The sequence below is a fragment of the Dromiciops gliroides genome, chromosome 1 (assembly GCF_019393635.1).
Source record: "Dromiciops gliroides isolate mDroGli1 chromosome 1, mDroGli1.pri, whole genome shotgun sequence".
In the NCBI taxonomy this organism is placed as follows: domain Eukaryota; kingdom Metazoa; phylum Chordata; class Mammalia; order Microbiotheria; family Microbiotheriidae; genus Dromiciops; species Dromiciops gliroides.
The window spans coordinates 582,496,219-582,518,641 of NC_057861.1; the positions used below are offsets into that span (position 1 = coordinate 582,496,219).

Consider the following 22,423-nt stretch of genomic DNA (forward strand, 5'->3'; position numbering starts at 1 on the left):
GAAGGGCATCTAAAGGCTAAGGTAAAGAAGCACTTCCCAAGGAAAAAGGGTAGCAGACAGAAAGTTAACAAGAGACCTAACCCCTGGTCAATGAGGTCAAGCCTCCAGGGAGCCAAAATTTCTGAACTAAGTTCAGAGACAAAGAAATGTGGCTTGGGCAATTTACATCATTGGGGGTGATACAGAATGGCTGTAAGTACAAAGTGAGATCAGAATCATTTACCAATCACAGTACAAGCCAGAGTAAGCATGCCTAAAATCAGGGACTAATTCAGAGGAGAAATTCACATCACACCAAGAGAGAACTTGGTATACAGATACAGAGAAACAAAAAGCCAAAGTAGTACAATAATGAACATCAGCATTAACAAACATTAAATCTCCTTGCAGTTTAGTAACCCACTCCCAACGTCCGTTCAATCAACACATTTCATCTTGGATCTCAAAAGTCCCACACAGTTGTCTCATCTGTGAAACATCTTTTCTTGGGGCTATCTGGAAAATATTGTGTCCTCAGGGGCACTGCTTTAGTAGATTTCCTTTCTGGTTCAGAGTTATTTGTAAAGATTTCTTAGATGTTTCTACTAAAATCTTTTACAAAACAGATCTCAATACAAGATTTCAATATAAGTCTCAGAATTTACTTCAACAACCAGTTCATGTGGTGAAAACCAGCTGGAATTGTGTGATTCCAACCTTATCAATAATAGAGCTATAAGGGGGTAGGGCACCAAATTGGGAACCCATAGTTTACTTGAAACTTCAGAGAGTAGAGTTCAGTTGCAAAAGATCATTGTTAAGTTAGTTCAGGGGGACTTCATCTCTGGAAAATAGGGCATCTCAAGAAAACAAGTTCAGGGAGCCCCTTCACAAAACTAACATATTTTGACATAACAAATACAGTATAGGTTTGTGTTTAAAGGAGGGATTGTCTTGTGTTGCTCTGTTCTTGCAAGATTTTAAATTGTAGCAAGTTTTTGTTCGTGCTTATGCTTAAACAAAATGTGGATTTTGGAAGAAAGTTCACATTCATTTGTATAGCTGGTGCTTTTTCCTCAATGATTATTAGTAGAATTGTTTGCCATGCTTTCTAATATGCAGAGGTAACACCTTTTTCTTTCAGCTGATGTCAATTTTGCATTGGAACTTAGTGACTTGAGGCACCGGCATGGTTTCCATATAATTTTGGTACATAAAAACCAAGCCTCTGAAGCACTGCTGCATCATGCTCATGAGCTTATCAGATTTGAAGAGTTTATTTCAGACTTGCCCCCAAGATTACCACTAAAAATGCCAGTAAGTGGATGTGTGTGTGTGTGTGTGTGAGAGAGAGAGAGAGAATTTTTTTTTCCATAACAGTATTTTATTATTTTCCAGTTACATGTAGAGATAGTTTTCAACATTTGTTTTCATAAGATTTTTAGTTTCAAATTTTTCTCCCTCCCCCCTCCCCAAGACAGCAAGCAATCTGATATAGGTTATATATGTACAATCACATTAAACATATTTCTGCATTAGTCATGCTGTGAAAGAAGAATTAGAGCAAAAAGGAAAAACCTCAAAAAAGAAAAACAAAAAAAGAAATAGTATGGTTCAATCTGCATCTAGATTCCATAGTTCTTTTTTTTCTGGATTTGCGAGTCCGTTGCACCTTTCTTGGACCATTGTATTGCTGAGAAGAATCCAGTCCATCACAGTTGATCAACACATAATATTGTTGATACTGTGTACAATGTTCTCCTGGTTCTGCTCATCTCACTCAGCATCAGTTCATGTAAGTCCTTCCAGGTTTCTCTGCCTGCTCATTGTTTCTTACAGCATGATAGTATTCCATTACATTCATATACCCCAGTTTGTTCAGTCATTCCCCAATTGATGGGTATCCCCTCAGAAAGAGAGACTTTTAAGAATATTTTAATTATATCACAATATTAAATTATAGACTGTCAAATTTGGGATTGGAAATTATTTTATTTTCATGTAGCACCTCAGATTCTTTAAATGACACTTTGACATTTATTTGCTCAATTGTCTGCCAAATCATACCCCAACCAAATGTGCAGAGCACTTCAGTTTTTGTGCCCTTTGTTATAATTTTTTGAGCATCTTTCAAATTCTCTTTTTTGGGAATCTCCCTTCCTTCCTTCCTTCCTTCCTTCCTTCCTTCCTTCCTTCCTTCCTTCCTTCCTTCCTTCCTTCCTTCCTTCCTTCCTTCCTTCCTTCCTTCCTTCCTTCCTTCCTTCCTTCCTTCCTTCCTTCCTTCCTTCCTTCCTTCCTTCCTTCCTTCCTTCCTTCCTTCCTTCCTTCCCTCCCTCCCTCCCTCCCTCCCTCCCTCCCTCCCTCCCTCCCTCCCTCCCTCCCTCCCTCCCTCCCTCCCTCCCTCCTTCCTTCCTTCCTTCCTTCCTTCCTTCCTTCCTTCCCTCCCTCCTTCCCTCCCTCTCTCTCTCCCTTCCTCCTTCCTTTTTTTTTTGCCTTTGCTTCCACCATATACCCTTAGTGTCTTCTTATTGCCTTCTAATTCTTTCATGACTATTCTTTTTCTTCACGAATGTCTAGCTTTTGAAACCATATTTATTTTAGATGTGGTGGTGTTTATTTTTAGATTGGAAGTAAACTGCATTCTGCATCTGCATGCCCTTTTATGTTTTTTTAGTCTCTGTTTTGCCTTTTTACTTACAGTTAAAGAATTATGTCTTGCCATATTTTTTTTCGTAACTCAGAGTGTTAACATTAGTCACATTTTTCTTTTTAGTCACTTTTAAGACTTTCAGGAGATTTAATCATTTTAAACATGTTATTTTAGCTCAGGGGTTCTTAACTTGGAGTCCATCAAGCTTGCTTTTTGAAAAATATTTTGATAAACTATTTCAGTAAAATTAGTTTCCTTGGTAATCAAATCTATTTTGTTTTATGCAGTTAAAAACATTATTCTGAGAAGGTGTCCATGACACACATAAAATGGTTAAAACTCCCAAGTTTCTCTAGCCTGAATCCTGTGTAAGAATGTAACTTCTGGATATTGTTGTTCGGGACCCGTTGAAGGAGTCTGTTATACTACAGTTTACTAAAGAAAATGTTAAGGAAAGTTTTTGTTACTTGATTGCTTGTGGTCTCTGAGTTGTTAAAGTCCATCTAGTCCAATTCATAATAAAACAGAACTCCCCTCCAACATTTCCATTAATTGATCACTTAATCTCTGCTTAAATATTTCAATTGAAGGGGAATCCACTACCTCCTGAGGCAGATGCAGAGGGTTCCATTTTTCAATAACCATAATCATTAGGATGCTTTTCCTTACACTATTTATTCTATTCCTTCCTTCAAACAGGATAATTCCTTCCCCATGACAGCCCTACAAATAATTTAAAATAATTGTCATGTCCTCTTGAAGTCATCTATAGGCTGAAAATTCTTTGTGTTTTTAACTGATTCTTGTAAGGCATGGTCATCACCATCCTTATTGCTGAACTTTTAGCAATTTGTGAATGTCCTTAAACTGGTTTTGCCAGAACCTAACAGATACTCCATATTTGATTTGACCATGCAGTGTACAACACATTATGCTTCTCTTATTGCTTCCTAAGGTGGGATTAGCATTTTTCAACTGCTTTGTCTTCCTCGATTTTGGTCAACTAAAACACCTAGACATTTTTCATATAAATTGTTTTCTAGCCATATCTCTTCCACTTCATTCTTGCAAAATTGATTTTTTTGAAGTCAAGTGTAGGACCTGATATTTATCTCAAAAATTTCATCTTATTAAATTTGGATTAATGATGTAGCATTTCAAGGTCTTTTTGGATCCTGACTTTGTTAGGATAACTAATGTGTTAGTTATTTCTCTCAACATTGCATCATGTGAAAAATTGATGAGTGTTCTATGTATATCTTTAAAATGCTAAGTAGCTCAGTGCCCAAGACCTAAACCTTGATCCAATTTAACATCATTGATGATGTTAATGATTATTCTTTGTGTCCTTTTGTTCTAGTCATTCAGCCAGTTCTTAACTCACCTAATTGTTTAGGCTTTATCTCTCCCATCTTCTCTGCACTGTAATCTGAGAGACTTTATCAAATGCCAGTTTAGTTGTCATATGTTTTGATGTTCTTCCCTTCTAGAGTGATTGAATTCATAAATCTCTTACTGTGTCTATGGAGGTAGCCTCTTTTTAGAAAATACTCTTCACAGTAAAAACTGTGGATGTTGGATAATGTACCACCTCTTCTTGTCATCCCCTTTCGTTATTAGTTAATGGCTTGAAGACTGTCCATTTTGTTTCTTTGGTTTCTAAATGACTGTTTGTACTTGGTTTGATGAAACTTACTACTTTGTCTTTTGCAGCAGTGCCACACTTTGCTCTATGTTTATAACCTACCAACAAACAGAGATAGCAAAAGTGTTAGCAATCGCCTTAGACGCCTGTCAGACAACTGTGGTGGAAAAGTGCTCAGCCTTTCTGGAAGTAGTGCCATTCTGCGCTTCTTGAACCAAGAAAGTGCAGAACGTGCCCAGAAGCGAATGGAAAATGAAGATGTTTTTGGCAACAGAATTATTGTATCATTTACTCCCAAAAATAAAGAACTTAGTGAGATAAAGAGTTCAAACACTGTTCCTGATAAAGCAAAATCTCCCAAAAAAGTGAACAAGAATCCAAAGCTGTGCCTAGTCAAAGATGGAATTGAACAATCTCCCAATGCCAAAGTCATGCCTGGAAAAGGGTTACAAGCAAATCTTGGATCTGCTGCAAAAAATACTAATATTAAAAGTTTACAGGTAATTTTGACACTTGATTTAAAAAAATTTTTCTGTGTGTCCTCTTTGACTTTGGTTCTGTATAGTACTGACAGACCAAAAGAGTGTCAAGTATATATGTTTTATTCTGTACCTTAGACCTGGTGGCAGTCACATTTTAAGCAATATTGTCTTTGTATTTTTTAAAGGAACTATGCCGAATTGAATCTAATACAAATAATAAAAACAGTGAACAGCACCAGCAGGATCAGCTAAGGATGGAAACACCTTCTCCACAAAATAATTCTCGTGCTGCAAGTGCTGAAACTTTGACATCCAAAACTGCAGGAACAGCAGAATCTGTTTATAAAAGTTGTCAGAAGTATGTAAAGTTACTTTATTTAAAAACTGAATTAATTTGTTATGACACAAAATAACTTTTTCAACCTTTTTTTTTTATTAGGAAAGAGAATCCTAGTAACCGAAGTATTACCAGTTCACCTGTAGAGAAAAAAGATAAAGAGGAAATTATGTTCCAAGTCAGTTATCCATCTGCTTTTAGCAAGTTGACTACATCAAGGCAACTAAGTCCTTTGCTTGTGTCTCAGAATTGGTCTTCTAGGTAAAAACTAGCTTTACATATGAATGTTTAGATTTTTCATGGGGATTTTTTTTTTTAATTTGAAAATTTATGGCAAGGGAGATTATAGGAAATGTTCACCTACTTTTGGTTGAAAGTACACTATTGGGGGCAGCTAGGTGGCACAGTGGATAAAGCACCAGCCCTGGATTCAGGAGGACCTGAGTTCAAATCTGGCCTTAGACACTTGACACTAACTGTGTGACCCTGGACAAGTCACTTAACCCTCATTGCCCTGCAAAAAAAAAAAAAAAAGAAAGTACACTATTATCATGTATACATAGATCCCTCAGGGAAAATGATGATTTCTGATAATTTTCTGTAATTGCTTTTCTTTAGTGAGTAGACCTAGACCTATGGGTCAGTGGTCCTCAGCTTGTGGAGAACCTTTAGGAAGGAAGTTGACAGTGATCTTGTGAAATAGGAACAGCACAACTGTGCTCTACTCTCTACTGATGATTTGCTAATGACAGAGAGAGGGGATTTAACTAATAAAGGAGAATGTGACTACAGCTGAGAAATTTGCCATGAGTTTATGACTAGTCCTTGTGCCCTTGCTAAAGAAAACTGACCTAGAACCAGATTGTGGCTGGTTGTGTTAATTCAACAAAGATTAGTCATAATAGCTTATTATTTAGGACTTCAAAGTCTCAAAACAGCTGTTTATTTTCTAAGTTTTGTTATAAATTCACAAAATTAGACTGTGGTGTGGTGTGGTGGATAGAGAGCTGGCCTTTGAGCCAGGAAAACCTCTATGCAAGTTCTACCTCTGACATATACTAGCTCTGTGAATATGGGTAAGTTACTTACCCTCTCCTTGCTCTAAAATAGTTCTCTAAGAGTATGCTGCAAAGAAGGTGACAACTAGAGAGAGATTCTTTATCTGGGAGTCCCATAAAAAAATGAAATCACAGATCTAGTCCCTTTTATAAATTATCAATCAAAACAATCAAATAAACATGCAAAATAATGAATAAAATTATACCTTAAGTCCATAACATTATAATGAAGTTTGTCACAGTAGAGCCAAACAAAAATATTTGTTCTCTATCTCCCTCTGAATTTGAATTTCCATTAATTTTGCCTTTTTTTCTTTACTAGTCATCATACTTAATTTTGTTAAATTTTCTAAATTTAAATCTAATAGTCTGTGGTCTAAAGAGACCACAAAATTAAAAATATCACAAGAATACAAATTAGTGTAATCTTTAATTTTTTTTTAATTCAGAAAAGATAATTGCAGAAAGATTCTAGAGACTTCTGAGAATCCATAAAATAGGTTTAAGATTTTTCTTTACTGGGAGAAGACTTGTGATAAAATAGAAATCCAGTTAGATTGGAAAGAGAATAGGAAGAGAATAAATTAATGTTTAGATGGAATTTTTACATGCCACGTTTTAAACTTTAATTTGATGAGAATAAGTATCTGAAAGCAAATCTCCCTCATTAGCCTGTTTGCTTTTCTTTTAATAATAATAACTCATTTATATAATGCTTTAAGGTTTAAAAAGTGTGTGTCTCACACAACAACTTTTGGAGTAGCTAGTGCAAATATCCTTATTTTGCAGGCAGCTAGTTAATATCTAAAATGAGATTTAAAGTTTCCTGACTCTTAAGACCAATATCTTATCTACTATGGCAGAGCCCTGGATTCAGGAGGACCTGAGTTCAAATCCGACCTCAGACCCTTGACACTTACCAGCTGTGTGACCCTGGGCAAGTCACTTAACCCCCATTGCCTCACCCCCCCCCAAAAAAAAAGAAAAAAAAAAGTCAACAAATGATAGTTATTTTGAAAATAAGTGTAATTATTTATGCGTAGGATATACATACATATATACATATACCTACACATACATACATATATGCGTATGTATACACACACACACATGTAATTTTTAAACAAAAAAGGAAGTTTTTAAGGGCCATTTGTATAGTGAAACTTTTTTTAACATATTACAATTGGTATAATATTTTAATATACTTTTATTTTAAGCAGAAGTGTATCTCCAAACATTTTGAACAGAGCATCCCCACTTACTTTGAGCATTACAAATCCTAGCAGCGCAGACTGCCCTGACCCATTTGCAAATGGTGCTGATATTCAAATTAGTAATATTGACTACAGATTGTCTCGGAAGGAATTACAGCAAGTTATGCAAGAAGCTTTCTCTAGACATGGCAAGGTAATCTCTCAAAATTTGTCTTAGTGTTATTTTTGTATTTTTGCCTGTTTAGTTCTTTGTCTCCTTTGCTAAAAGAATTTTAAGTGGTTTAGTGTAGCAAACATTAGTGGTTTAAATGTTTAGTATAGTTTTAGTGGTTTAGTGTAGCCTAATTCAACACATAAGGTTACTTTCAGTATGTAAAGCTTTAAATTGTTACTGCAAATTAAAAAATGGAAATCGAGCTCATTGCTTTTTGCTTTTGGTCTTCTTCAAACCACAGAAAATGGAGCTATAGAAACTATCTTCTTCACCTTCCCCAAAGGAGTAAGTTAGGAGCACTTACTCTGATTATGGGGGCTGGATTAAATGACACTTTGATATAAATGGACGATACTTCTCAATAATGACTGCTAAAATATAAAACTGGGATTGTCTTAGAATTGTTATAATTTTTATACTAGTATGTTGGTCTATCTAGTGTCCTGTTTATAGGTTCAGCTTGCTAACAACACACCAATTATTGTTTTTGATCTACATCTTCCTCATATTTTTGAAGTCAGGAAAAGATGCCATGAGTGTTTCTATTTTGAGTTTGATATCCTGTGACCTTTAGATCTAGTGACCTTGATTTAGGTCCCTGAAATTCACCTTATTTTAGCTATTAGAGTTCAGTGGTCCTGAGAACTGAATGAAACAAAGTAAGCTACAGATAATTACAGGACAAGAAAGACTCTCTTATAACACCAAGTTTTTAAAATTTGTGTCAATGTCATCAGGCTTATTTTTAATGGTTTGCTGTATTAAAGTTCTGTGACAAGAGGTTTATATAGTTTTGCTTTTTGCTGTTTTAGGTGAAGAGCATAGAACTCAGCCCTCATACAGATTATCAGCTAAAAGCCATTGTTCAGATGGAAAACTTGCAGGAAGCAATTATTGCAGTGAATAGTCTTCACAGATTTAAAATTGGCAGCAAAAGGATCCAGGTTTCTTTAGCTACCGGAACTGCTAATAAATCATTGTCTTTGCTAAGGTAAAAAAAAAAAAACAAATTTTGACCTATAAAATGTTTATAACAGCAACATCCTACCTGGTATTTATATAGTGCTTTATGATTTGCAGAGCACTTTATGTAGATTATCTCATTTGATTCTCACAAAAGTCCTATGAGGGTAGGTACTATTATTATCTCCATTTTTACTTTTGGGAAAATTGAGGCTGAGAGCAATTAAGTGACTTGCCCAATTTCATTCTGCTTGTTAGTGACTGAATCTGGATTTGAACTCAAGTCTTCCAGTGTCCTATCCCCCAACTGTTTTAAATGTATGGTAACACTTGGCTATTTATAAATTAATTTATTTAGAAATAATATTTTTCCATCCTTGTTCAAGTTTATAATTCCAAGGTCATTCATTTTAAGAAGAACAACTTAATTGTGGTGAGCACTAAGAAATAAAGTAACAGATCATCTAATGTATACAGATTAGATGCTTTAAAATTTTAAATCAAACTTTAAAAACAAAGACTTGAAATTTTTTACTTCTAAACCAGTGAAGAGACAGTGAAATTATCTGTATGTGGTATATCTCACACACATACAAACATACATACATACATACATACGTGGTGTAGGTTCCCTATAATTCCCATCTAGCTTTAAGATTCTTATTATAAAGAAAATTAATTAACAGTTTTTATTCTAGTAGAATCACCAATATGACTTTTTTTGATATTAGGAATATTTTCCTTGATTTTCATCTATATCATGCTCTCTGTGGATGTATCCCAAAGCTCTACCTTGGGCTATCTTTTCTTCTCTTGTTAGATTTTCTCTCGGTAACTTCATCAACTCCTCTGGGTTTAATTATTATCTCTATACAGATGATTCCTAGATTTATATAGCTAAACCCATTCTCTCTCCTGAGTGCCATCACTGACTGCCTCTTGGACATTTCAAACTGGTATGCCCCATGTACACCTCAAATTCAACATGTCTAAAACAGAACCCATCATCTTCCCTCCCCCCAACCCTCCTTGCCTTACGTCTGCTACTCTGTCTGCTCTACTACCCTTAGGAAGAGCACCAGCAGTCGGAATTCAGAGAAGTCTTTGTGTAGAAGGTACTTAAGTTACCTCTTGAAGGAAGTGAAGGATATGTGAGGTGAAGGGAAAAAGAAGTGCATTTCAGGAAGCAAAGAGAGAAGGGAAATGGAGTACCATGTATGAGGAACAATGAGAAAGCTAGTTTGGATAGATTGTAGAGTGTGAAGAGGGGAGTAATTTATAGGGAGGTTGGAAAGCAAGACAGGGCCATAATCTAAAGGGTCTTTAAAAATCACACAGGGATTTCTTTCCTGGAGGCAATAGGGAGCCATTGAAGTTTATCAAATAGGAGGCAAGGAACTTAGGAACTATGTGACACCGGACAAGTCACATCACCTCTAAGACTCAGTTTCCTAATTTGTAAATAAAGACAATAATAGCACCTACTTCAGGGTTGATGTGAGGATCAAATTAGGTAACATCTGTAAAGTGCTTTCTGAAACTGAAAGCTGTATGTAAATGCTAGCTGATACATTTTTTTGATGATTATGATTTATCCCCTTGATAAGTAAGTTCCTTGAGAGCAGAGATTTTTTTCTTCTTTTTCTTCCCCCCCCCCCTTTACATCCCTAGTGCCTATGCTTGGCACATAGCATTTGTTTAATACATGCTTGTTGATTGCTTGATTGATATAGGATAGAAGATTTGGATATTGTTGGGAACCTTGATTCTGTGATCCATTTGGGTAGCTAGTTAAATATGCTTTTCTCTAAGAGCTAAGTTGACTTAAAACATCACTAATCCTTTTTTGTCTTAAATTGTTTTTTGTCATTAATAAGTCATTTTAAAGCATGGTCTTCGGAACTGTTCAATTTCTAATTCACATGAAATCCAATGCATCTATTGAATTGTGCACCTCATTATTAGTACTAATGCTGAATGTTCTTAATTTTACTTTCTAGTAAAGGAGGGCATCTTTTGGTTGCATTTTGTAAAATTTATATGATGTAACTTCACCTTGTTCTTTAGTTTCCAGATCTTTGTTTTAAAAAGGTGGAGAATTTCAGGGGTTTAAATTCATTGTGTGAATAATTTTATTGATAAATTGTAACCTTTTTACAAAAATTGTTTGGAACAAGTTGTAGAAAATTGTTTTCTGATTTTTTGTAATTATAGCTCTGAAACAGTATCCATTCTTCAAGATGCTCCTGCCTGTTGCTTGCCTTTGTATAAGTTCACAGAAGTCTATGAAAAAAAGTAAGTTGACTGGAATTCACTGTTTATTGAAATTGCTTTTTAAAAGGATTCTGTTTTTTTTAACAAACTCAATTTTCTATTATTGAATATGGCAGTAATGTAGATACTGTTTATTTTTCTTATTTGTGTCAAGTTTACTCAAAACTGGTGATTTTTTCCATATAGTATTGAGAACAGTTTTTAAAGTTGTATACTTAAATTTTACCTATTTCTATCGTTTTCCATGTAGGTTTGGACACAAATTGAGTGTGTCAGACCTATATAAATTACAGACCACAGTAGCAATCCGTGATCAGGAAATGGGCGTTGGTGTGTCTGCTACCTAGTAGCCAGGCCCGACAGAGCCCATTAGGGTCTTCACAGTCACACGATGGTTCATCAGCTAATTGTAGTCCAATTATATTTGAAGAACTAGAATATCATGAACCTGTCTGCAAGCAGCAACTGCTCCAATAAAGATTTCAGGTAGACTATCAAGGATCTGTTTAAAAAATTAATCCTGTCATAAATGTTTTCTTTTATTCTTTAGAAATAATTAAGTTATAGTCTGTTTGCTAAAACATAAGTAGGCATCTAAATACTTTTTTTCTCATTACTTAGTGAACACGAATTTGATCCAGACTCATACAGGATTCCTTATGTTGTACTCTCTCTGAAGACATTTGCACCCCAGGTTCATAGTCCTTCTACAAACACATGAGGGCACTGTGCCATTACTGAGGTGAGTAATTTTGAATGTCACTTTTAATATCAAAACCCCAGAGTAAATGATTTTCTTGTTCTCCTTTTTACTGAAACTCAGGTGGAGGGTCCCTTCTTGCCAATGCAGTGAAGGTTTTGTGTCCTGGTGCTTTGTCTTGCTTTTTTGCTCAGCCTAAACTTAGTTTGTTTAAATGAAGCTCTAAAGTTGAATAAGGTATTTCCTTTTTGGTTAGGAAAACATAACCTGAGCAATTGGAGCATGTTTAGAAGGTGACAAGGTTTTTTATTACTAAATTCTAGTCAGATGATGGAGTTGCTGTGTTATTTCTAACTAATAGTTAACATTTTCTATATTTCATTATTGTTTGCAGAGTATTTTATGTCCATGGAAATGATAGATCACTGAGGGATCTTTCATTTATTTTACTTCTCAATGATTCCACTTAACGTTTGTGTGTTTCCTTGTAGTTTCCCAGATTGCTACACTGCAGAGTTCAGTGATCTTGAAGTGGTGCAGGAAGATCAAGGTGGAGTTCCTTGGAACATCTCATCACCTGTGTTCCTGGAGTAAACATTGTTACAGCACAGAATGGCATAAAGTAGTTAAGTGGATACACAATAAGCCCCCACCTCCAAACACTGGTATGTCTTTATAGCTGTTTACTTTAATTCATTTGAATTCCTGCTAGTCAGGTCAGTGGCATATATGGAGAATACAGTGAAATGTGGATATGTCAAATTTGGAGTGACCTGATTTTTTTAAGGTAACAAATTGTGAAAACACGCATACAAAATTCTCCTTTGCTATTTAAAACTCCACTTTAAAATACCGGGGTACTTTGTATAACTGTTTTTTAAGTTTAGTCATAAAATTATCCTTGGCTTATGATCCACATATATAAAATTTAAAGGCCAAAATTCAATATCAAATGTCTATAGGCACAAAATTACCTTTTGATATCTTTTATTGCATATTTAGGTCCCTTCACTTAGCTTAATTGAAAATTAGAATTTTTTAGACCTGTAGATAATATGAAAGAGCATGTTATTTCTTTGATCATTTATTCAGTTCAAGTCAATTCAGTAAAACATTTATTAAGTCCCTGCTATGTTCCAAGCCAGTGCTAAGCATCAGGGATATAAAAAGACCAAAGACAGTCCTGCCTTAAAGGAGCTTATAATCTAATAGGTGGAGATAACATGCAATATATATATATATATATATATATAAAATAAATATGAAATAATTAAAAGAGGGAAAGCATTTGAAATAAGAGAGATTGGGAAGGCTTTCTATGGAAGGTAGGATTTTAGTTGGGACCTTAAAGGAAGCCAGGGAAGTCAGTAGTTGGAGCAGAGGAGAAAAAGCATTCCAGGTATGGAGGGGCAGTCAGAGAAAATGCTCAGAGCTGAGAGATGGAGGATCATTGTTGGTGGAACAGCCAGGAGACCAGTACTCTGGTTTTTTTTGGGTTTTTTTGTTTGTTTGTTTGTTTTTGGGGGGTTTTTTGTTTGTTGGTGAGGCAGTTGGGGTTAAGTGACTTGCCAGGGTCACACAGCTAGTGTTAGGTGTCTGAGGTCGGATATGAACTCGGGTCCTCCTGACTCCAGGGCTGGTGCTCTATCCACTGCGCCACCTAAGCTTCCCTGAGGCCAGTACTCTGGATCTAAGAATACCTGTTGGGGAATGATATAAGAAGACTGAAAAATAGGAAGGGGCTAGGTCATGAAGGACTTTGAATGCCAAACAGAATATTTTATATTTGATTCCAGAGACAATGAGACGCCATTGGAGTTTTATTGAGTGAGGGGGTGATCAGAACCACTGTGTAGGAAAATCACTTTATTAGCTAAATGGAGGATAGAGTGGAGGTAGGGAGAAACTTGAAGCAGGCAGACACATAGCAGGCTATTGCAATAATCCAGGCATGTGGTCATGAGGGCCTGTACTGGAGGTGGTGGCAATGTCAGAGGAGAAAAGGTCATATTTGAGAGATATTGCAAAGGTGAAATCAACAGACCTTGGCACCCCTCAGATATTGACGAGTGAAGGATAGTGAGGAATCTAGGATGACTCTTAGGTTGTGAGCCTAAGGGACTGGGAGGATGGTATTGTTTTCTGCAGTAATAGGGAAGGAGGGGAGGGATTAGGGAGAAAGATAACCAAGTTTTGTTTTTGACATAATTGAGTTTGAGATGTCTATTGTGACAACGAATTTAAAATGTCTGAAAGGCAAATGGAGATGCAATATTCTAGGTTAGGAGAGAGTTTATTTATGAAATCAAATTAGCTTTAGAGAGAAGATCAATTTTAAACTTAGATTTGGATGGCTTTTTGAATGTAGCTTCGCACTGAATACATATGAACAATTAGCTGAACTGATGCTCAACCTCTTTCACTCTTCTCCTTCCTTTCTCCTTGTACCCCATCCTAAACCTTGCTCCCCTTCCTACCTCTCTACAAGAACTAGTGAGACCAGCTGGTAGGCAGAACAGGGGAATTGTTGAACCTCATCTCTTCACTTCAAGAGAATAGTACTCATTCTGTACTCCCTTTGCATCTTGTTCTAGTCTTTAATTATCCATAGTTCAATTAATTCCATTTCATGTGATCTTTTTCTCATAATTTACCCCTCCTAATGTTTTGCTCCTTTCTCTCTATGGTAATTTTGCTCAAGCTGTAAAGAAAAAATCTTAGGAAAAGTTTTGTTCTTTCTGTTTCTTTATTCTAGTTGAGAATAACAAAATTAGATATAACTATTACCATCAATTTTAGACCCTTCAAAAAGTCCAGAGGAGTCACTTTTTAGACTTTCCACAAAAGCCTCGATTTATCTCTTGCCTCTTCCCTAATTGGACCCTGTTTCCCCCTTAGTACAGGGTATCCAATTTAAAAACTTGAATTAGAAAATAGTTTTTAATGTTTTAAAAAATTAGCATTATAAAAATATTTATTGTAGTTGTACTATATTTCAACTCCATTGTGATTAAACAGATTATGTAGGTGAAACTGGGAACCTAAATTGCGTTTATTTCCAATGGAAAGCACATTCTGAATTCTAACATAACCGATTCAAATGAACTTTTGAAACTTAATCCCTTCTATTTTACCGATGCTGCCTTTGTGAATGAATCTTGACTTGGAGTCAGGAGAGACCTAGGTTTGAATTCTGTCTCCAACCCTTACAGGCACTCAAAGCATCAATTACCTTATCTATAAAATGGTGATAATAATGAGTAATTTGAGTTATGTGGGCTTTTTTAAAAGTTTCAATATTTTTATTTGTAAAAATAATTTAAAATTTTTGGTTTTTTACAATTTTTGAGTTCCAAATTCTCTCCCATTTTCCCTCCCTTTACTCCCCATGAGAAGGCAAGCAATTTGATAAAGGTTATACAGGTGCAGTCAAGGCAAAACATTTCCATATTCGTCGAGTCATGAAGGAACAGCACAGACAAAAAATCCCCAAGAATAATAAAGAAAATTAGAAAAACAGTATGCTTTGATCTGCATTCAGGTTCCATCAGTTCTTTCTCTGGAAGTGGAGATAGCATTTTTTCATCATCGTCCTTCAAATTGTCTTGGATTTTTTGTATTGCTGAGAATAGCTTTATTTACAGTTGATAATGGCATGATTTTGCTGTTACTGCGTATAGTATTCTCCTGGTTCTGCTCACTTCATTATGCATCAGTTCATGTAAGTGCAGGTTTTTTCTGGAATCATCCTGCTTGTCATTTCTTATAGCACAATAATATTCCATTACAATCATATACTACAACTTGTTCAGCCATTCCCCAAATGATGGGCATCCCCTCAATTTCCATTCCTTGCCACTACTAAAGAGTTGCTATATTTTGTACATAGAGGTCATTTTACTTTTTTTTTAAGCCTAATGTAAGTCAGAGTTATCCATTTCAATTGGAAAATGTTCTCCACATCCAGAAAAAAGAACTGTGGATCTGAATACAGATTGAACCATACAGTCTTCTACTTTTAGTTTTTTTCCTTTTTTGAGTTTTTTCCCTTGTGTTCTGATTCTTCTTTCACAACATGACTAATGCAGAAATATGTTTAATGTGATTATAGATATATAACCTATATCAGATTGCTTTCTGTCTTGGGGTGGGGGGGAGGGAATGGAGGGAGGGAGAAAGATTTGAAACTAAAAAATCAAGTTATCTTATTTATATCCCATAATGCTATCTCTTATATAATACTAAATTCTTCCCTTATCTTTAGAACTGACAGGGTAAACTATTCCATGATCCCCTAATTTGCTTAGGGTATCATGCTTTATGTCTAATTATATACCCATTTCAGCTTTATCTTTGTATATGGTGTGAGGTATTGGTCTGTACCTAAATTTCGCCAAAAGTGCTTTTTCTCAGTTTTCCTAGCATGTTTTGTCAGATAGTGAATTCTTGTCCAGAAGTTTGGATCTTTGTGTTTATAAAATACAATCTGACTATGGTCATTTCCTATTGTGTATTGTGTACCTAATCCATTCCACTGATCTGCCACTCTGTTTCTTAGTACCAGATTGTTTTGATTTGTAATATAGTTAAGATCTGATACGGCTAGGCTACCTTTCTTCAAATTAAAAAAAAAAAATTCCCTTGATATTCTTGACCTGTTGTCCTTCCAGATGAATTTTATTATGACTTTTTCTAGCTCTGTAAAATAATTTTTTGGTAGTTTGATTGGTATGGCACTGAATAAGTATATTAATTTTTGAATGGAATTTCTCTTTCTATCTTTTGCTGCTGGACTTTGTTGGTAATATATAGAATAGATTTATGGAGGTTTATTTTCTATGCTGTGATATGCTGAAGTTAATTACTTTAGGGTAGGTTTTTTTTTTTTTTTTTTTAGTTTTTTTCTCTGGGATTCTCTAAGTATACCATATGATCTGCAAAAAGTGATAGTTTTTGTTTCTTTGCCTATTCTAAATTCTTCAGTTTCTTTTTTTCTCTCATAAGCTAGCATTTCTGGTATTGGTTATGGTGATAATAGGCACCCTTGCTTCATCTTTGATCTTATTGGTAGGGCTTTTAACTTATCTCTATTACAGATAATAATTGATGTTTGTTTTAGATAAGTACTACTTATTTTAAGGAAAGCTCCATTTTTTTCCTATGTTTTCTAGAGTTTTTAATAGAAACAAGTGTTATTTTGTCAAATGCTTTTTCTGCATCTGTTGAGATAATCGTATGATTTTTGTTGGTTTTATTATTGATACTGTCGTCATGCTGATATTTTTCCTAATATTGAACCAGCCCTGCATTCCTGGTATAAATCCCAGCTGGTCATAGTGTATGATCCTTGTACTACATTGCTCTAATCTCCTTTTTGAAAAACTTGTATCAATATTCATTAGGAAAACTGGCTTATAGTTTTTTCCCCTCTGTTTTTGCTCTTCTTGGTTTAGGTTTAGCACCATATTTGTGTTATATAAGAAATTCAATAGGACTCCTTTGCTTATTTTTTCAAATAGTTTATAGAATATTGGACTTTATTGTTCTTTAAATGCTTGTTAGAATTAATTTGTGAATCCATCTGTTCTTGGGGATTTTTTCTTAGGGATCTCATTGATGGATAATAATTTCTTTTTCCAAAATAGGGTTATTTGTTTTGCTTCCTCTTCTATCAATCTGGGCAGCTTATTCCATAATAGTCAACTCATACCTATACCCTCTGTCTACATATACTCCTATCTGCCTTAATAATGATAAAGTTCTTAGCAGTTACAAGGTATCATCTTGCCATGTAGGAATGCACTTTAACCTTATTGAATCTCTTATGATTTCTCTTTCCTGTTTACATTTTTATGCTTCTCTGGAGTCTTGTATTTGAAAATCAGATTTTCTATTCAGCTATAGTTATTCATCAGGAATGTTTGAGAGTCCTCTATTTCATTAAATTTCCATTTTTCCCTGGAAGGATTGTACTCAGTTTTGCTGAGTAGGTGATTCTTGGTTGTAATCATAACTCCTTTGGAATATCATATTCCAAGCATTCCAGTCCTTTAACATAGAAGCTACTAAATCTCCTAGTGTCCTGACTGCTGGCTCCATCATATTTGAATTGTTTCTTTCTGGCTGCTTGCAGTACTTTATTCTTGACTTGAGAGCTCTGGAATTTGGCTATAATATTCTTAGGAGTTTTCATTTTGGGATCTCTTTCAGGAGTTGATTGATTGGATTCTTTAGATTTCTGCTTTACCCTCTGGTTTTAGGATAACAGGGCAGTTTCCCTTAATAATTTCTTACAATGTGATGTCTAGTCTCTTTTTTTGATCATGGCTTTCTGGTAGTCTAATAATTCTTAAATCATCTCTTTTTGGTCTGTTTTCCAGATTACTTGTTTTTCCAATGAAATATTTCACGTTCTTCTCTTTTTTCTTCTTTTGATTTTGTTTTATTGTTTATCAATGCCTCACAGAGTCCTTAACTTCCACATGCTCAACTCTGATTTTTGAGGAGTTCTTTTCATCAGTGAATTTTTGTGACTCCTTTTCCATTTGGCCAATTCTACTTTTTAAAGAGTTGTTTTCTTCAGTGAATTTTTGTACTTTTTCTTTTTTTTTTTGTTCTTTTTTCATGAATTCTCTTGCATTACTCTCATTTCTTTTCCCAATTTTTCTTCTACCTCTCTTATTTGATTTTTTAAAATCTTTTTTGAGCTCTTCTAGTAAATCTCTTTTTGGGGCCCTGAGACCAATTCACTTTTTCTTTGGGGCTTTGCATGTAGTCATTTTAACATTGTTGATCTCTTCTGAGTTTGTGCATTGATCTTCCCTGTCACCATAATAACTTCTGTGGTCAAGTTCTTTTTTGTTGTTATTGTTGTGATTGCTTGTTTATTTTTCCAGCCTTGTTCTTGATCTCTAATGCTATGTTTTGGGGTTTTGGGGGGAGGTTTTTTTGGTGAGGCGATTGGGGTTAAGTGACTTGTGCAGGGTCACACAGCTAGTCAAGTGTCTGAGGTCATATTTGAATTCAGGTCCTTTTGAATCCAGCGCTGGTGCTCTATCCACTGAGCCACCTAGCTGCCCCTCTAATGTTATGTTAAAGTTGGGCTCTATTCTTAGGGTGGAGAGGGCACTGTCCAAAGCTTCAGGTTTTTTGTTCTGTTGTTTTCAGAGCTAGTTCTGGGAGACGATAAGTTTTCAGTTCTTCCAAGGTGGTATGATCTAAGAAGAGGTGTGGTCACTGCCCTTCTGGCCTATACTTTGCTCTGTGAGTGACCACAAGCACTGTTTTTTGCCCCAGAACTGTAATCAGGGTCCTCACTTGGCTGCAGCCAGAAGCTCTAGTGTCCTAGTGCTAGGGCCAGCTAAGGGTTGTCTGTAATCTCCTTTTGACAAGTTATTTGACCCTTTTACTGTTTGTGGGCTGAGAGCTCTGAAAGTCACTTTAGATTCAGTTGCCCCCAAGGCATGCTGCTGGCTTGCACTGAATGTGGGCCACTGCCAGCTGCCTTCTGCTGGGGTCCAGATCTCGTTGCTGGCATGCACCCGGGCTCAGGGACTTGCTGCCAGCTTGTAATGGATTGTGCTTCCCTCATCCCAATGAGACAGACCTTTCCTGACCATCTTCTAAGTTATCTTGGTCTAGAATATTGTTTTTTACACAGTCCTTTTGTTGGTTTTGCTGCTCCAGACTTCATTTTGAAGCATTCTTTTAATGTTGTTTAGAGGGAAATTTTGAGGAGGTTGAGTCCCTGCCTTGATTCCACTATCTTGGCCCTGCCTCATAAGTTAAGTGTTTTGCAAACCTTAGAGCACTGTACAAATTTGGTATTTCTGAGTTTTTTGCTTTTGTCTTGTTTTGGTTTTTGCTTTTACTGTTACTGAAGGAAGCAGCACTATTATGAAAAATATGATTAATTTTGATCTTATTGTTTAGGCTTGAAAATAAGTACAAAAACATTTGCCAACTCTGTATACCTTTTGATCCAGCAATACCACTACTAGGTCTCTGTCCCAAAGCGATCATAAAAAGGGGAAAAGGACCTACATGTACAAAAATATTTATAACAGCTCTTATTGTGGTGGTAAAAAAAAAAAATGGAAGTTGAAGGGATGCCCATCAATTGGGGAATGGCTGAACAAGTTGTGGTATATGAATGTATTATTATTGTGCTGTAAGAAATGATAAGCTGGTAGATTTCAAAAAAACCTGGAAAGACTTACATGAACTAATGCAAAGTGAAGTGAGCAAAACCAGGAGAACATTGTACAAAGTAAAAACAATGCTGTGCAGTGATCAACTATGAATGACTTAGCTCTTTTCAACAATACAGTAATCCAAGACGATTACAAAGGATTCATGGAAAATGCTCTCCACATCCAGAGAAAGAACTGATGGAGTCTGAATGCAGATTGAAGCATTCTATTTACACTATCTTTATTCTTTTAGTGTTTCTTTCCTTTAGGTCTGTTTCTTTTTTCACAACACAAAAAAATATGGAAATCTGCTTTATAGGATTGCACATAAATAACCTATACATGCATATTATTATTTTAGGAAGGGGCAAGGAGAGGAGGGAGAAAATTTGGAACTCAAAATTTTTTTTTAATGAATGTTAAAAATTGTCTTTCCGTGTATAAAATTCTAAAAAACTTTGCTACTTGATTGATTTAAATTATTAGTGACTTCAAGCAATAACTCTTCTTTTCTGGTTACCTGTTGAAAATTTTGTTTACAGGTTTTTAAATATTCACTTTGTTTCCCATCCTAGACCCTTGGCTACTACGTTCCAAAAGTCCCGTGGGGAACCCACAGCTTATCCAGTTCAGTAGAGAAGTAATTGACTTACTGAAGAACCAGCCATCTTGTATCATACCTGTGGGCAAATTCATCCCATCCTATCATCATCACTTTGCAAAACAATGCCGTGTATCAGACTATGGATATTCCAGGTTAATGGAATTACTAGAAGCAGTGCCTCATGTACTGCAGGTGAGTTACCCTTAGAAAATTTTGTTGCAAGAAATGATTGTGTGAGAAATTCTATGTTTTGTTATTAATAAGTGGTCTTATGAGTTAGAAGATCAGAAAGCTCAAATTTCATTTGATTGAGTTTATATAAAGTTTCCATTAAAAAAAATGACCGTACCACTTCAGGAAGGACAGTATGTTTTGGATAGAAGTTAGTTTAAAGACAGAAAATAAAGGCTGAAGATAAGAGGATACTGCATGTAAAAATTTTAGCAGTGGTTCTCCCCTTGTTATTGATATAAGCCTCACTGGACATTTGATAAATTGTCTTAGTGTCAGACTGGCTTGCATATAGTTTTTCTTAGAACCAGCATGGCGTACTGGAGAGAGCCCTGAATTTGGAGACAGAAAACCAGAGATCAAAGCTAATTCTGCTGTTTTACCTTTTTGGACCTGAATTTTACCCTCTGTATAATGAAGAAGGTGGACTTGATGACATCTACAGCCCCATATTGTTGTAAATCCTATAATTCTGTGAACTTGAACAGTATAGCTATAATCACATTATTTCAAGTTCTCTGGAAATGTTAACTTTTTCCAAGAGACAAGGTGCATTTCTTGGGCATGCTATTAGGATCCTTTTTCTGAATTGATAGAATATTTTGCATAGCTAATGATGTAACTCATTGAAGATATATGTATCACCTATTGGAAGCTGGAGAAAAGGAACACTGGCACTTAAATAATTTCCCTTGTTTTTACAGATCCATTTTGTAGCAAGTATTTCTATTTAAACTCATAGGAAGGGGCAGCTGGGTGGCGCAGTAGATGAAGCGCTGGCCCTGGATTCAGGAGGACCTGAGTTCAAATCCGACCCCAGACACTTGACACTTGCTGGCTGTGTGGCCCTGGGTGGGTCGCTTGGCCCTCATTGCCCCGCAAAAAAATAAAATAAAATAAACTCATAGGAAAGGGAGCTGCTCTTTGTCTGGTGCAATAGGAAGTGGATAATAGGTTTTAACAGGAAATAACATTGATAAATGAGAATATGATTGTTGAGTTGATGCTTTGTAGTGCTAAGCACTCAAGTATTTGTTGAATATTTGTTTTAATGAATGTTATGGTTCTAATTCAGAGAGTATTCGATTTTCAGATCCTTGGAATGGGTTCCAAACGATTGCTGACTCTAACCCACAGAGCCCAAGTTAAGCGCTTTACCCAAGATTTATTAAAACTTCTCAAATCCCAGGCCAGTAAACAGGTTATTGTGAGAGAATTTTTGCAGGCTTATCATTGGTAAGTTTGTAAGAAACAAAACATAATATTGCTATTTTATTTTCCCTTGAAAAGCTAATAAAGGAATTTGAAACAATTATTTTTATTCCTTTTCTTCTCTATTTGCATTTTTAATACATAGGTGTTTCTCAAAAGATTGGGATGTTACTGAATATGGTGTTTGTGAGTTGATTGATATCATATCAGAAATTCCAGATACAACAATCTGTTTGACCCAACAAGATGATGAAATGGTGATCTGCATCCCAAAAAAAGGTGTGTGGACCTAAATTTATTAAAAGTTTGTCGTTAGTCTACATTTCACCACCCTGGATTTGGTCCTCATCATCTCAAGCCCTAGACTATTGTGATAGCCTTTTGGTTGGTCTCCCTGTCTGAAATCTTTCCTCACTTTAAGCTATCCTCCATTCAGCTACCAAAGTGATCTGCCTAAAGCATAGTTCTAAACTTGTCAACCCTATATTCTATAATGGCTCCCTGTTGTCTCTGATACCAAATAAAATTCCCTGTTTGGCTTGTAAAGCCCTTTATAATCAACCCCCTTCCTACCTTTCCAGTCTTCTCATACTTTCCACTTACTCTGTGATCTAATGACATTTGTTTCTTTTGTTCCTTGCATGAGGCACCCCATCTCTTGACTCCCT

General features: G+C 35.6%; 1 protein-coding gene across 1 annotated transcript in view; it reads left to right on the top strand.

The window, feature by feature from the left end:
* The window catches only part of MARF1 (meiosis regulator and mRNA stability factor 1), a 49,340-nt gene that overhangs the window by 15,796 nt on the left and 11,121 nt on the right, over positions 1–22,423 (top strand). The window contains 18 exon segments of the mRNA XM_043965699.1: positions 1,124–1,296; positions 4,343–4,774; positions 4,942–5,114; positions 5,196–5,354; positions 7,372–7,558; positions 8,392–8,570; positions 10,757–10,837; positions 11,067–11,141; positions 11,143–11,278; positions 11,280–11,302; positions 11,438–11,519; positions 11,521–11,558; positions 12,008–12,075; positions 12,078–12,131; positions 12,134–12,181; positions 20,284–20,504; positions 21,637–21,779; positions 21,901–22,034. Coding sequence (XP_043821634.1) covers positions 1,124–1,296; positions 4,343–4,774; positions 4,942–5,114; positions 5,196–5,354; positions 7,372–7,558; positions 8,392–8,570; positions 10,757–10,837; positions 11,067–11,141; positions 11,143–11,278; positions 11,280–11,302; positions 11,438–11,519; positions 11,521–11,558; positions 12,008–12,075; positions 12,078–12,131; positions 12,134–12,181; positions 20,284–20,504; positions 21,637–21,779; positions 21,901–22,034 — 2,406 coding nt within the window.